At 48.5% G+C, this 14,074-nt stretch overlaps 2 protein-coding genes across 6 annotated transcripts in view; one reads left to right on the top strand and one right to left on the bottom strand.

Annotated features, from left to right (window-relative positions):
• CNBD2 (cyclic nucleotide binding domain containing 2) overlaps positions 1–3,243 on the top strand; it is an 82,693-nt gene extending 79,450 nt beyond the window's left edge. For 2 of the 5 annotated variants that reach the window (XM_056518746.1, XM_056518745.1), the window contains exon 15: positions 2,767–3,243. In XM_056518746.1, the coding sequence (XP_056374721.1) occupies positions 2,767–2,901 (135 nt within the window). In that variant the 3' untranslated portion in view covers positions 2,902–3,243. The remainder of the gene's footprint in view (positions 1–2,766) is intronic. The other 3 variants (XM_056518748.1, XM_056518749.1, XM_056518747.1) reach the window with 2 other exon arrangements.
• A 1,495-nt stretch (positions 3,244–4,738) lies between these two features.
• On the bottom strand, positions 4,739–13,369 carry CCDC12 (coiled-coil domain containing 12). Its single transcript, XM_056518751.1, has 7 exons — positions 13,191–13,369; positions 9,679–9,737; positions 7,797–7,876; positions 7,655–7,716; positions 7,478–7,512; positions 5,861–5,937; positions 4,739–5,153 (listed from the first exon to the last, which is right to left on the bottom strand). Exons 1-7 carry the CDS (start codon positions 13,329–13,331, stop codon positions 5,074–5,076), a joined length of 534 nt encoding a protein of 177 aa, XP_056374726.1. The 5' UTR covers positions 13,332–13,369; the 3' UTR covers positions 4,739–5,073.
• Between the last annotated feature and the right edge of the window lie 705 nt (positions 13,370–14,074).

Genomic DNA, 14,074 nt, shown 5'->3' with positions numbered 1-14,074 from the left:
TGTGTCCGAGATCTTGGGTCTTCCAGCAGGACAATGACCACAAACATACGTCAAAAAGCCCCAGAAATGGATGACAACAAAGCGCTGGAGAGTTCTGAAGTGTCAGCAATGAGTCCAGATCTAAATCCCATTGATCACCTGTGGAGAGATCCTAAAATTACTGTTGGGAAAAGGCGCCTTCCAATAAGAGACCTGGAGCAGTTTGTAAAGGAAGAGTGGTCCAACATTCCGGCTGAGAGGTGTAAGAAGCTTATTGATGGTTATAGGAAGAGTGGTCCAACATTCCGGCTGAGAGGTGTAAGAAGCTTATTGATGGTTATAGGAAGACACTGATTTCACTTATTTTTTCCAAAGGGTGCGCAACCAAATATTAAGTTAAAGGGGTACTCCGGTGAAAACCTTTTTTCTTTTAAATCAACTGGTGGCAGAAAGTTAAACATATTTGTAAATTACTTCTATTAAAAAAATCTTAATCCTTCCAGTACTTATTAGCTGCTGAATGCTACAGAGGAAATTCCTTTCTTTTTGGAACACTGATGACATCACGAGCACAGTGCTCTCTGCTGACATCTCTGTCCATTTTAGCAACCGTACATAGCAGATGCATGCTAAGGGCAGCATGGTGGCTCAGTGGTTAGTGCTGCTGCCTTGCAGTGCTGGGGACTTGGGTTCAAATCCCACTAAGGACAACAATAAATAAAGCTTTATTATTATTATAATAACGTCAGCAGAGAGAACTGTGCTCGTGATGTCATCAGAGAGCATTCCAAAAAGAAAAGAATTTCCTCTGTAGTATTCAGCAGCTAATAAGTACAGGAAGGATTAAGATTTTTTAATAGAAGTAATTTACAAATATGTTTAACTTTCTGCCACCAGTTGATTTAAAAGAAAAAAGGTTTTCACCGGAGTACCCCTTTAAGGGTGCCAATAATTTTGTCCAGCCCATTTTTGGAGTTTGGTGACATTATGTCCAATTTGCTTTTTTTCCTACTTTTTTTTTGTTTAGTTCCAATACACACAAAGGGAATAAACATGTGTATAGCAAAACATGTGTTACTGCAATATATATATATATACAGAGGAGAGGAGATCTATATATATATATATACACAAAGGGAATAAACATGTGTATAGCAAAACCTGTGTTACTGCAATCCTTTCCTGTGAGAAATACTTCATTTTATAGAAATATTTCAGGGGTGCCAAGATTCATATCCAGATATTATAAAGCACCCAGATAAATAGTGTGCATTATTAACCATATAGGGGGAGATTTATCAAAACCTGTGCAAAGGAAAATTGGCTCAGTTGCTCATAGCAACCAATCAGATCGCTTCTTTTATTTAGCAGAGGCCTTGTAAAAAATTAAAGAAGCGATCTGATTGGTTGCTATGGGTAACTTAGTCTCTGGACAGGTTTTGATAAATCTTCCCCTATCCAGATAGTGTATTGAAACCCAAATAGTATTTATTAATATGCAGATAAAAGTGCACAGAACCCAGATATACAGGCCGACATCGATCATTGTCTTTAGACTGTTTTCTGTGTCTAGAAAAGACGTAAAAAAGGTGCAATCCGGGTTTTATTTGCGCATTTTTTGCGCAATTCTGCCGATTTTGACTTGCAATTTACTGATTTTGACAAAACACATGGACAGGTTTTATGAACTGCGCCATTTTGTAAAAGACGCAAAAAAAGTCGCAAAGCCATTGAATAGTCTCTAAAACTACACCAGCCCGGACTTTTTGGTGTATGTGAAGAGAGAAATTTCAGAAAATTTGACCTTCGCAAAATGTGTGAAATACTCTGTGATTTACTAAATTTGGTTCTCCTACACATTACAGCACACACAAAAAAAAAAGGTGTAGAAAAATGCTTCACTTACACCTACAATGATAAATGCTTCACATACACCTACAATGATAAATGCTTCACTTGCACCTGCAATGATAAATGCTTCACTTACAATGATAAATACTTCACCTACAATCATAAATGCTTCACTTACACATACAATGATAAATGCTTCACTTACACCTACAATGATAAATGCTTCACATACACCTACAATGATAAATGCTTCATACACCTACAATGATAAATGCTTCACTTCCACCTACAATGATAAATGCTTCACTTCCACCTACAATGATAAATGCTTCACTTCCACCTACAATGATAAATGCTTCACTTCCACCTACAATGATAAATGCTTCACTTCCACCTACAATGATAAATGCTTCACTTCCACCTACAATGATAAATGCTTCACCTGCAATGATAAATGCTTCACTTACACCTACAATGATAAATGCTTCACTTGCACCTACAATGATAAATGCTTCACTTGCACCTACAATGATAAATGCTTCACTTACACCTACAATGATAAATGCTTCACTTACACCTACAATGATAAATGTCGGCCATAGTGTCTATTAATATCCAGATAGTTTTCAGGACCCAGATAGTGTATTTGTATCCAGATAAAGGGTATAGAATCCAGATAGTGAATTCGTAGTTTCGGAGCTGTATAATAGTAATGCAGTAATAACCTTTCTGGGATGAATTCATTATAACATTTCTTGGGAGGGGGTATGAAGAGTTTATTGTCAGGACCTCCAGTGGCCTGGAGGGGTAGTGCGGTTCATTTATAATTGGGGTCCCCTGGGCATCAGTCACATCCTCCGGCTGTAATGTGACGGATCAGGGCTGGGGACAGACTCTTCCTCCCTCCTGGGTTCATTCTGTGGGTCTCATCTCCAGGTTTGGGCGACCACCACAAAGCAGAAGACCTCTGAGTGCCACAAAGATGATGATGATCCACGTAAACAAGCACCGATCCGCCTCATTCACGGGATCGATGTCCCCAAACTGTGCGGCAAGAGAATCATGTGGTGACGGGCGACGTGTAATAGGACATCCTCAATAATACAACCAGACTGCTAATACAGCCACTGAACACCAGGGGGCAGCACCACACTGCTTATTGCCACAATGTCTGTATAATTCACTGTATAATGATTATAGGACACAAACCTTTCACAATAAAACCCTGTTGTTATTTCCTAATGCGCCAGTCTAAAATGTAATTAATCCTCCAAGTAGTAGGGTCAAAGGGGACACTAAAGTAGCATCGTCCTAGGTTAGTATTTTCCAAACAGTGTGTCTCCAGCTGTTGCAAAACTACAACTGCCAGCATGCCGGACAGCCGTTGGCTGTCCAGCATGCTGGCAGTTGTAGTTTTGCAAAAGCTGGAGACACACTGTTTTGGAAAACACTTTCCTTTATGATTGTATATAAAGTGCAACCAGTATAATGCCCCATAAGAACAGTACACTTTTCCCTAAATACTGCAAGTCTATGGGAGGGGACATCGCACCCCTCTCAATGCAAGTCTATGGGAGGGGACGTGAAGCCCTCCAAAAAATCCAAGTCTATGGGAAGGGACGTCACTCCCCCTCAATGCAAGTCTATGGGAAGGGACGTCACTCCCCCTCAATGCAAGTCTATGGGAGGGGACGTCACTCCCCCTCAATGTAAGTCTATGGGAAGGGACATCACGCCCCCTCAATGCAAGTCTATGGGAGGGGACGTCACTCCCCCTCAATGCAAGTCTATGGGAAGGGACATCACGCCCCCTCAATGCAAGTCTATGGGAAGGGACATCACGCCCCCTCAATGCAAGTCTATGGGAAGGGACGTCACGCCCCCTCAATGCAAGTCTATGGGAAGGGACGTCATTCCCCCTCAATGCAAGTCTATGGGAGGGGACGTGACGGCTGTGGTCTTGCGACACTCCCCATCCCATAGACATGAATGGAGGGGGCGTGGCGTGACATCATGACCACGGTTGCACGAAGCCAGTGTTCTGAACTAGATGTTCAGACTGCTGGGGTGCTGGCACGGTGATCCCTGGGACCCCCGCGATCAGATATCTTATCCCCTATCCTTTGGATAGGGGAAAAGATGTCTAGGGACAGAGTACCCTTTTAAAGCAGTGTTTCCTAACCAGGGTGCCCCAAGCTGTTGCAAAACTAAACTCCCAGCATGCCCAGACAGCCTTTGGCACCCTGGTTGGTAAAGACTGCCTTAGGGTCCGTTCACACGGGTGGAATACCTGCAGATTTTCCACAGCGTATTTGCTGAGGAAAATCTGCAGCAGATTTTGCCACCATTGACTTAATTGGGTCTCCGAAAGAAAATCTGCATATCTGCCTCTATTGCGGATTTTCTGCTGAACTATTTAAAGTCAATAGTAGCAAAATCCGCTATATATTTTCCACAGCAAATACGCTGCGGAAAATATGCAGGTAATCCGCCCGTGTGAACGGACCCTTAAGGACAGAATACTTCTTTCCTAAGAAATTCTGTGCTGCTTGGTCGGCAAACATCTCACCTGAAACACTCTGCTTCAGGGATGACCCTGCTCCTCCTATTTAAAAGGGGTGATCCAGAATTACAATAACAGAGCCGATTTCTCTCTCAGAAACAGCGCCACCCCTGTGCTCAGGTTGTGTGTGGTATTAAAACTCGGCTCCATTTACTTCAATGGCCTTGAGCTGCAATACCACACACAACCTGATGACAAGGGTGGCGCTGTCATCCTGGATAACCCTGCACGTCACCCTCCTCCACTGCCCTGAATGTATGACATACAGTGGAGCATCCAGGGGAAATTTACAGCGCTAAATTAAATCATTTTAAATCAGTTTAAAATAATAATAATAATTAAAAAAATCTAAATTTACCTTTTACTTTGTATTTACTGTAAAAAATAAATTGAAAAAAGCAAAATCACTATTCATCATATACAGGTATAAAAACCTCGGCTGCGTTCACCTCGTGCTACAATACACAAGTCCCTGCAGCCTGACGCAGCACAGAACATTCTTACAGCGAGGCTGACGCTCCACGTGTCCCGTCACCAGGGACAACAGTAAGACAAGTCCCGCCCCTTCCTCATCATGTGATGATCCAGTCTCAGGTTATGTTACATTAACCCCTCCTCCACCAGAGCTCGCCTTAACAGAAGATACAGCAGTCATTTTGCGCCGGCTCTGACGCTGTCGCTCAGTCCGAATCCTCGTCCTCCTGTTTTGCCGCCTCCACCGCGCCGGCCAGGTTCTCCTCCTGACCCTTCAATCGCTCTCCTGCGGGAAAAGATAAGAAGAATAATCTGAGAGGCAACGATAAAGGCAGTGCTTCCCAACCAGGGTGCCTCCAGCTGTTGTAAGACCAACTCCCAGCGTGACCGGACAGCCAACTCCAGCTCTATCTGTATACTGCTGCTGCTATCTCTATGGGATCAGGATATATTGTAGTTAGACCACTCCCCTCCAGTTCTATCTGTATACTGCTGCTATCTCTATGGGATCAGGATATATATTTGTTATACACCTCCCCTCCAGCGCTATCTGTATACTGCTGCTATGGGATCAGGATATATATTTGTTATACACCTCCCCTCCAGCGCTATCTGTATACTGCTGCTATCGCTATGGGATCAGGATATATATTTGTTATACACCTCCCCTCCCGCTCTATCTGTATACTGCTGCTGCTATCTCTATGGACTCAGTATATATAGAAGTTAGGCTGTCTGGGCATGCTGGGAGTTGTAGTTTTGCAACAGCCGGAGTCACCCTGGTTGGGAAACACTGGATAAAGGAGTACAGCGCTTGTGTATCTACAGTACTCCCACAGAAATGCATGGAGGGGGCATGCCAACCCTCCGCTGGTCAGACCCCCATGATCAGATACTTATCCGCTATCCTGTGGATAGGGGATAAGTTACTCTTCGCTGCACCACCCCTTCAATCTGTAACATGGCGGATTTCTTGCAAAAGTGAAGACTCACGGATTAGCTCTGCGATTGCCCGCTGCGTTCTCTTCTCCAGCTTCTCCAATTTTTTGGCGACATCTCTCTTCAGATCCCTGCGGGGAAAAAAAGGGGGATGATGGTTGGAAGGGACGATGGTTGGGAGGGCAGCTAGAATCATCTTTGGGGGATGATTTTAAGATAAAATTAACAAAGAGTTTAAATAATAGAATATATACAGTATTGTTCTGCACCAGACTCTTGATAATAAGGAAATGGATTTCCCCGTGCCCGGCAAATATAAATGATTGGCTAGAAATAGAGATGAGCGAACTTACAGTAAATTCGATTCGTCACGAACTTCTCGGCTCGGCAGTTGATGACTTATCCTGCATAAATTAGTTCAGCTTTCAGGTGCTCCTGTGGACTGGAAAAGGTGGATACAGTCCTAGGAGACTCTTTCCTAGGACTGTATCCACCTTTTCCAGCCCACCGGAGCACCGGAAAGCTGAACTAATTTATGCAGGATAAGTCATCAACTGCCGAGCCGAGAAGTTCGTGACGAATCGAATTTACTGTAAGTTCGCTCATCTCTAGCTAGAAATAATAAAGGAGTCCAGAATACACTAGATATGATTCCCGGTCTCGGACAGAAAGAAAATATAAGGGAATATTGAAGTGGTTGTTATTGTGATGTCAGACTTGTTAAAGATGGTTTAAAGAGGGGTGTGGGTTATTTTTTGTTTTTTTTCTCTCGGGGGGGGGGGGGATCATCAGGGTATGAAAATTTATTTTTGTAATGGTCACATGTTCATATTGTTGTAATGCTTAAAATATATATGAAAAATATAATTGATAAATAAAGATTGCATTGAATTTCAAAGAAAATTAAAAAAATTAAAAGAATAATTTTTGAAAAGTTCCTTATCATTTGTCCCACACAGTGCAGGTTTATTACTGGGGATTCTGCATTATATTTCTGAGGGCTTCTAGGAAAGATAAAAAGGAATGACAAGTTTATCTCTATTATATACCTGTTTGTTTTTGGCTGTATCCCCAATTCCCAGTGTGCAGCCTGCAGTATAAAGAATGGAGGTTTATGTTTATATGTATATGTATATATATATATTCATTCTATCCTTTTATACACTATAATACACTACATGGGGAAGAAGCATCAGAGACCATTATTTATACAGGACCATGGATGTGACCATAACAACCTTCATGCTTTACACTGAAGGCTGCATCCAGGGAACCGGAGACCAGAAGAAAGTTTAAACAAAGGTTAAAGGAAACCGTTCACCAGTTCCTCCGCATTATAACCAGATACACTGGGTGAACAGGAGACCAATGCAGGGTCTCGGACTGTTATACCTACCTACAGTGCGGAGGCCCGGCCCCCCGAAGGTCCCCCTCTTCCAGTGCTGACTTGCGCTCTGAGGCAGGCCCGCCATCTAGATTTGAATATTCATAAGCGCTGGTCACATGACCGACACTTATGAATATATAAATCTAGCCGGTGGGCCCGCCTCTGAGCGCAAGTCAGCAATGGAAGAGGGGGAGATTGGTTTTGTGAAGTTTAGCATCTTCCAGGGCTCTGTTATACAGGATGAAGCTTTATAATGGTTGGAGACTGTTCACACTGACACTTACCAGTCTGGTTTCCTAGGAGCGAGATTAGTCAAATCCTAAAAGAATTATAGAAAAAAATAAAGATAAATAAGTCTTAAGAGCGGAGTGACACCTGCAGCACATTCTCGTCTTATAGCCAGGGTGCTGTGAGGTTGGGCCCCTGGTTATTATGTAGATCTGTGGCCCCGGAGAACTCACCACTTCCTCGATGATGGGCTCCGGCTTGGCTGCTTCCAGCTGCTCCTTCACCTTCTCCTCCACTAGAGGGGGCAATGAGACAGGAGGTTACAGGAAGCACAAAACAGACATCACAAGCCGATCGCAGAGCAGGAATACTCACCGGACTCAGGCTTGGCCTGCGCTATCTGCCGCCCCTTCAGGGCCTCGTCCTGGGGGGTGTAATTCCTCAGCTTCAGCTCCCTGTGAGAGGTGACAACACAATATAAGAATCAGAAGACACAGCCCAGGGCACAACTCCGACCCCTTATTATAGATCCACAATATCCCAGAGATCCCTGGATTCATTAACCCCATCTGGTCTATATAAAAAAACAAGAAAATACAAAACATAAACCTGTGGACTCCACCTAATGCTGAACTACAACTCCCATCATGAGCTGTTTAAACAGCTGAAGTGTTGCTGGTTGGAGACCACAGAGTGGTGAGGAGGGGGGATAATGGAATAGGATTAAGGAATACGGGGTCTGTGAGGAGAGTGGGGAAGGGGAGGCTTGGCAGCCGGCGGGCTGTAATGGGGGCGTCACGCTCCCCCATGTTATTATCTTCACCATCACTGGTCTCCATGGAGCAGGACAGTAAGATCCGGCATCGCCCCCACGTCAGGAGGATCTGCAGCAAAACTCCACAATGATTTCTTATAATTTCTCAGAGGGGATTCTATGTACAAGAACAACAAGTCCCAGTCCAGCCGCATCTCTACCATCATGGTGCGCGCCGCTCAGACCAGGACCAGTGCGGACGGGATTATAGTCGCCTCTAAAATACAGGGTCAGCTAGGAGAACACCCTAAACAATTCCTATTAAGTGTCACATTTATCGCTCATTCCAATGGGATATTAAAGGAATATAATGTAGTGGAATAGAACGTATCTCCTACCTGAAGGGGCGTCCGACCGCTGGGAAAACTGTAGTGGAATATAAATTATCCCCAATATGAAGGGTATCCCAGCGGTCAGACCCCCGCGATCTCCAGTCCGGGGCAATGGCAGTGCGCAGGAAGTCGTGGCAGACGCCCCCTTCATATATCTCTCCCTGTCCCCCCTCTTCCCAGACCCCTCCCACCCAAGAGCCATCCCCCTTTTCCATCCCCCTCCACCAGACCCCTCCCCATCCCCCTCTCGTACAGACCCCCCCCCCCTTGTACAGAGCCCTCCGCCTTTCCCCCTCTCCTCCAGACCCCTCCCCATCCCCCTCTTGTACAGACCCTCCCTTGTCCAGACCCCTCCCCCTTTCCTCCAGACCCATACGCCCTCTCCTCCCGACCCCTCCCCCTTTCCTCCAGACCCATCCGCCCCCTCTCCTCCCGACCCCTCCCCCTTTCCTCCCGACCCCTCCCCCTCTCCTCCAGACCCATCCGCCCTCTCTCCTCCCGACCCCTCCCCCTCTCCTCCAGACCCATCTGCCCCCTCTCCTCCCGACCCCTCCCCCTCTCCTCCAGACCCCTCCGCCCCCTCTCCTCCAGACCCCTCCCCCCCCCTCTCCTCCAGACCCCTCCCCCTATCCCCCTCTCCTCCAGACCCCTCCCCATCCCCCTCTCCTCCAGACCCCTCCCCATCCCCCTCTCCTCCAGACCCCTCCCCATCCCCCTCTCCTCCAGACCCCTCCCCATCCCCCTCTCCTCCAGACCCCTCCCCATCCCCCTCTCCTCCAGACCCCTCCCCATCCCCCTCTCCTCCAGACCCCTCCCCATCCCCCTCTCCTACAGACCCCTCCCCTCCAGATCCCTCCCCCTATCCTCCAGATCCCTCCCCCTATCCCCCTCTCCTCCAGACCCCTCCCCCTATCCCCCTCCCCTTGTCCAGACCCCTCCGCCCCCTCTCCTCCAGACCCCTCCCCCTATCCTCCAGACCCCTCCCCATCCCCCTCCCCTTGTCAAGACCCCTCCGCCCCCTCTCCTCCAGACCCCTCCCCCCTCCCCTCCAGATGCCTCCCCCCCATCCCCCTCCCACACATAGCAGCAGTTATATGTTATCAGTACTGACCAGTGTTTTTCTTCTTGATTTTCGCTCCCATCCCCGTCTGTGCCGCCATCTTCTCGTAACTACAAGAAATAAGACGGGTCAGTTATCATGGCGGACATGTAGTATAGATGGAAAGGAAGAAGAACCTGCAGAACCGCATCCTCCATATTGTTATAGGTCATAGACATCAGAAGGACATGACAGCGTGCGCCCCTGGAGAAGGACCCAGTGCACCCCAGACCCCCCCATACAACATATCTGTGGATTATGAGTTATTAAGAATCCCCCCCATCTGACCGTCAACTCCTCCGACAGGAGAAGACGCATGTGGCGGATGGATCGGAATCCACGAGCTCCAACTACGTAACGTGCGGACGACTTCACGATGTTTGCGGCTTATTCAGGATAACTCCCATTATCTGCACAGGAGGGGACTAAGGGTGCGTACACACTACGGAATTCCGCGGTGTGAAGATAACATTAGTGTGAATGGGTCTCCGCGAGACCCGTTCACACTGCGGAATTTCTGCGGCGGACAATTCCGCCGCTGAAATTGTTCTGTGCAAAGAAAGAACATGTTCATTCTTTGCGCTGATTCCGCGAGCACTGCATAGCCGTCAATGGTGACGGCTCAGTGCCCCGCGGCCCTAGCGCCGAAGCAACCTCGGCAGCGGCCGCCAGGCGGAATCTCCGCTCATGGAATTCAGCCGCGAGAATTCCGTAGTGTGAACGGGACCTGAGACCCCGATATATATTAAAAGGAGTTATCCAGGAATCAAAAAGAAAAAGAGATAATTTCTATCAAAAACCTCTCCCCGTCTGTCTCCAGGTTGGGTGCGGTTCTGCAGCTCAGTTCCATTGAAGTGAATGGAGCCAAGTTGTAATACCGCACCCAACCTGGAGACAGACAGGGAGTGGTCTTTAAAAGAAATTAGGCCTGTTTTTTGATTCCGGGATAACCCCTTTAGGTCAGGACAGATTTACAGCCTCTGGAGGTGCAGAAGAATATACTGACAGCAAGCAGAGATCTTACAAATGTAAAAAAAAGGTGAGAACAGGAGACAAGTTATGAGAAAGCTGTAGAAAAGTGGTCTCCAAGCTGCGGACCTCCAGATGTTGCAAAACTACAACTCCCAGCATGCCCGGACAGCCAACGGCTGTCCGGGCATGCTGGGAGTTGTAGTTTTGCAACATCTGGAGGTCCGCAGGTTGAAGACCACTGCTGTAGAAGATCTGATGAGACACGATGGAGTTTCTACCCATCAGCCACGTCCTCTGCGGATGATGAGCGACACTCTGCGGCCTCCTGTGTTGGCGGTTATGTTGTCGCCTTATCTGAACAGGGTCATGTGACAGGAAGTGGTCGGTGATATGACGGGTGTATCACACAGCAGACATCCTGCACGTCCCTCCCTGTATACAGAGGAGATAATACCACAGACAGCGGCAACAAACGGCGCAGTGAGATGCTCTGCAGCTTTCTTACACTTGGCTTCTCAAATCTTCACCATTTCTAAAATCTCCGCTTGCTGTCAGAAAAGGGGAACATGATAATTCCATTCTAACCTAATGCTGATGATAGCTGAGGGTTTGTTACAATGTCTAAGTACAAAGCTGCTGGGGTCCTGGACAGGGGGGAGGTTTGTGCAGTAGATGACGGATGTGTTTGCCTCTCAGAGAATTGTCTAGGATGGACACATTGTAACAAACCCTCAGCTGTACCAGTGTACAGAAATAGACTAGTAATGTCTACAGTCCATAGGTCAGAGGTCACATTGTAGATTCAGTGATTCTGCCCCGAAGCAGTGTTCCCCCCCCCCCCCCAATAAACTTTATTATTCCAAAGACGACGCACAGGAAACATTGTGACACTACAACAGGGCTGATAAACCTGCTAGGAGCCAGGATGGCGCACATCACGTGTCCCCTCATCTCTCCCCGTGTCACAGTCATTACCGTCCCCTCATCTCTCCCCGTGTCACAGTCATTACCGTCCCCTCATCTCTCCCCGTGTCACAGTCATTACCGTCCCCTCATCTCTCCCCGTGTCACAGTCATTACCGTCCCCTCATCTCTCCCCGTGTCACAGTCATTACCGTCCCCTCATCTCTCCCCGTGTCACAGTCATTACCGTCCCCTCATCTCTCCCCGTGTCACAGTCATTACCGTCCCCTCATCTCTCCCCGTGTCACAGTCATTACCGTCCCCTCATCTCTCCCTGTGTCACAGTCATTACTGTCCCCTCATCGCTCCCTGTGTCACAGTCATTACCGTCCCCTCATCTCTCCATGTGTCATTAGTGTCCCCTCCCCTCGTGTCAGTCATTACTGTCCCCTCCCCGTGATAACCCCTCCTCTCCCTCATCCCCCCCTCCGTGATATCCCCTCCTCTCCCTCATCCCCCCCCTCCGTGATATCCCCTCCTCTCCGTGATATCCCCTCCTCTCCCTCATCCCCCGCCATGTTTATCCTCACACCCCCCCTCCCCGCCATGTTTATCCTCACCCTCCCCCTCGCCATGTTTATCCTCACACCCCCCCCTCGCCATGTTTATCCTCACCCCCCCCCTCGCCATGTTTATCCTCACCCCCCCCGCCATGTTTATCCTCACCCCCCCCCCCTCCCCGCCATGTTTATCCTCACACACCCCCCCCCCTCGCCATGTTTATCCTCACACCCCCCCCCTCGCCATGTTTATCCTCACACCCCCCCCCCTCGCCATGTTTATCCCCACACCCCCCCCCCTCGCCATGTTTATCCCCACACCCCCCCTCCCCGCCATGTTTATCCTCACACCCCCCCCCCTCCCCGCCATGTTTATCCTCACACCCCCCCCCCCTCCCCGCCATGTTTATCCTCACCCCCCCCCCTCGCCATGTTTATCCTCACACCCCCCCCCCCTCGCCATGTTTATCCTCACACCCCCCCCCCCTCGCCATGTTTATCCTCACACCCCCCCCCCCTCGCCATGTTTATCCTCACACCCCCCCCCCTCGCCATGTTTATCCTCACACCCCCCCCCCCCCTCGCCATGTTTATCCTCACACCCCCCCCCCCTCGCCATGTTTATCCTCACACCCCCCCCCCTCGCCATGTTTATCCTCACACCCCCCCCCTCGCCATGTTTATCCTCACACCCCCCCCCCTCGCCATGTTTATCCTCACACCCCCCCCCCTCGCCATGTTTATCCTCACACCCCCCCGCCATGTTTATCCTCACACCCCCCCCGCCATGTTTATCCTCACACCCCCCCCCGCCATGTTTATCCTCACCCCCCCTCGCCATATTTATCCTCACCCCCCCCCGCCATGTTTATCCTCACACCCCCCCCGCCATGTTTATCCTCACACCCCCCCCCCCTCGCCATGTTTATCCTCACACCCCCCCGCCATGTTTATCCTCACACCCCCCCTCGCCATGTTTATCCTCACACCCCCCCCCCCCCCCGCCATGTTTATCCTCACCCCCCCCCCGCCATATTTATCCTCACCCCGCCATGTTTATCCTCACCCGCCCGCACTATTTATATTCACCCTCTTCTTCCTCAGCTCCCGCAGTCTCTCCTTTCTCTTCAGGGCTTCTTCCTCCAATCTCCCCACGTTGCCCTCCATCTTCCCACAATGCTCTGCGCCGGGCACACACCGCCCAATCAGAGCCGTCCGCTCACTCCACATGATGCGATTCAAGGCCTGAGAAGTCGAACATTGCACAAGGATACCATGGAGACGCCGAGACAATAAAGGCGGGAAAGTAGATGGCCGAGCGAATCGATGAAATCACAGCGGAAGAAGCGGAGTCTGACATCAGTATAGAGGGGGCGGGTATATAATGGGGAGCTGTGCTGAGAGCCTGTATCTAAGCATGAACGGTGATACAAACTGATGTATCTAAGATTACTATGCGTGGTACTGTATGCTGCGCTCGTGTACTATTCATATCTTGTGATACTGTCTGGTCAGCTGTGTATCTAATCCTGTCAGGTGATACTGTCTGGTCAGCTGTGTATCTAATCCTGTCATGTGATACTGTCTGGTCAGCTGTGTATCTAATCCTGTCATGTGATACTGTCTGGTCAGCTGTGTATCTAATCCTGTCATGTGATACTTAATGCTGAGCTGTGTATCTAATCCTGTCATGTGATACTGTCTGCTAAGCTGTGTATCTAATCCTATAATTTCTGATACTGTTTGCAAGCTGTGTATCTAAGACTATCATGTGATACTGTCTGCTGTACTTCAGTATCTAATCCTGTACGCTAGTCTCTTCCTATAAACCCATAAGCACCTCCCTCTACTGCTTATAACCTCCCTATACACATATGAACACTTCCCTCTCTACTACTAATACCTCTCCCTATAAACCCATGAACACTTCCCTCTACTGCTAATACCTCTCCCTATAAACCCATGAACACTTC

This window comes from Hyla sarda, chromosome 5, assembly GCF_029499605.1.
Source record: "Hyla sarda isolate aHylSar1 chromosome 5, aHylSar1.hap1, whole genome shotgun sequence".
NCBI classification, from domain to species: domain Eukaryota; kingdom Metazoa; phylum Chordata; class Amphibia; order Anura; family Hylidae; genus Hyla; species Hyla sarda.
The sequence above is the reverse complement of the archived record's forward strand: the minus strand, read 5'-3'. Positions and strand labels throughout refer to the sequence as shown.

Bases quoted from the DNA above. Each gene is read 5' to 3' on its own strand.
- CCDC12 (XM_056518751.1), bottom strand. From the start codon at position 13,331: ATGTGGAGTGAGCGGACGGCTCTGATTGGGCGGTGTGTGCCCGGCGCA. The intron at 9,738-13,190 runs GTGAATATAAAT...TATTTCTTGTAG, and splicing joins GGGAGCTGAGGAAGAAGAGG to TTACGAGAAGATGGCGGCAC. The intron at 5,154-5,860 runs GTGAGTCTTCAC...CTTTTCCCGCAG, and splicing joins GGCAATCGCAGAGCTAATCC to GAGAGCGATTGAAGGGTCAG.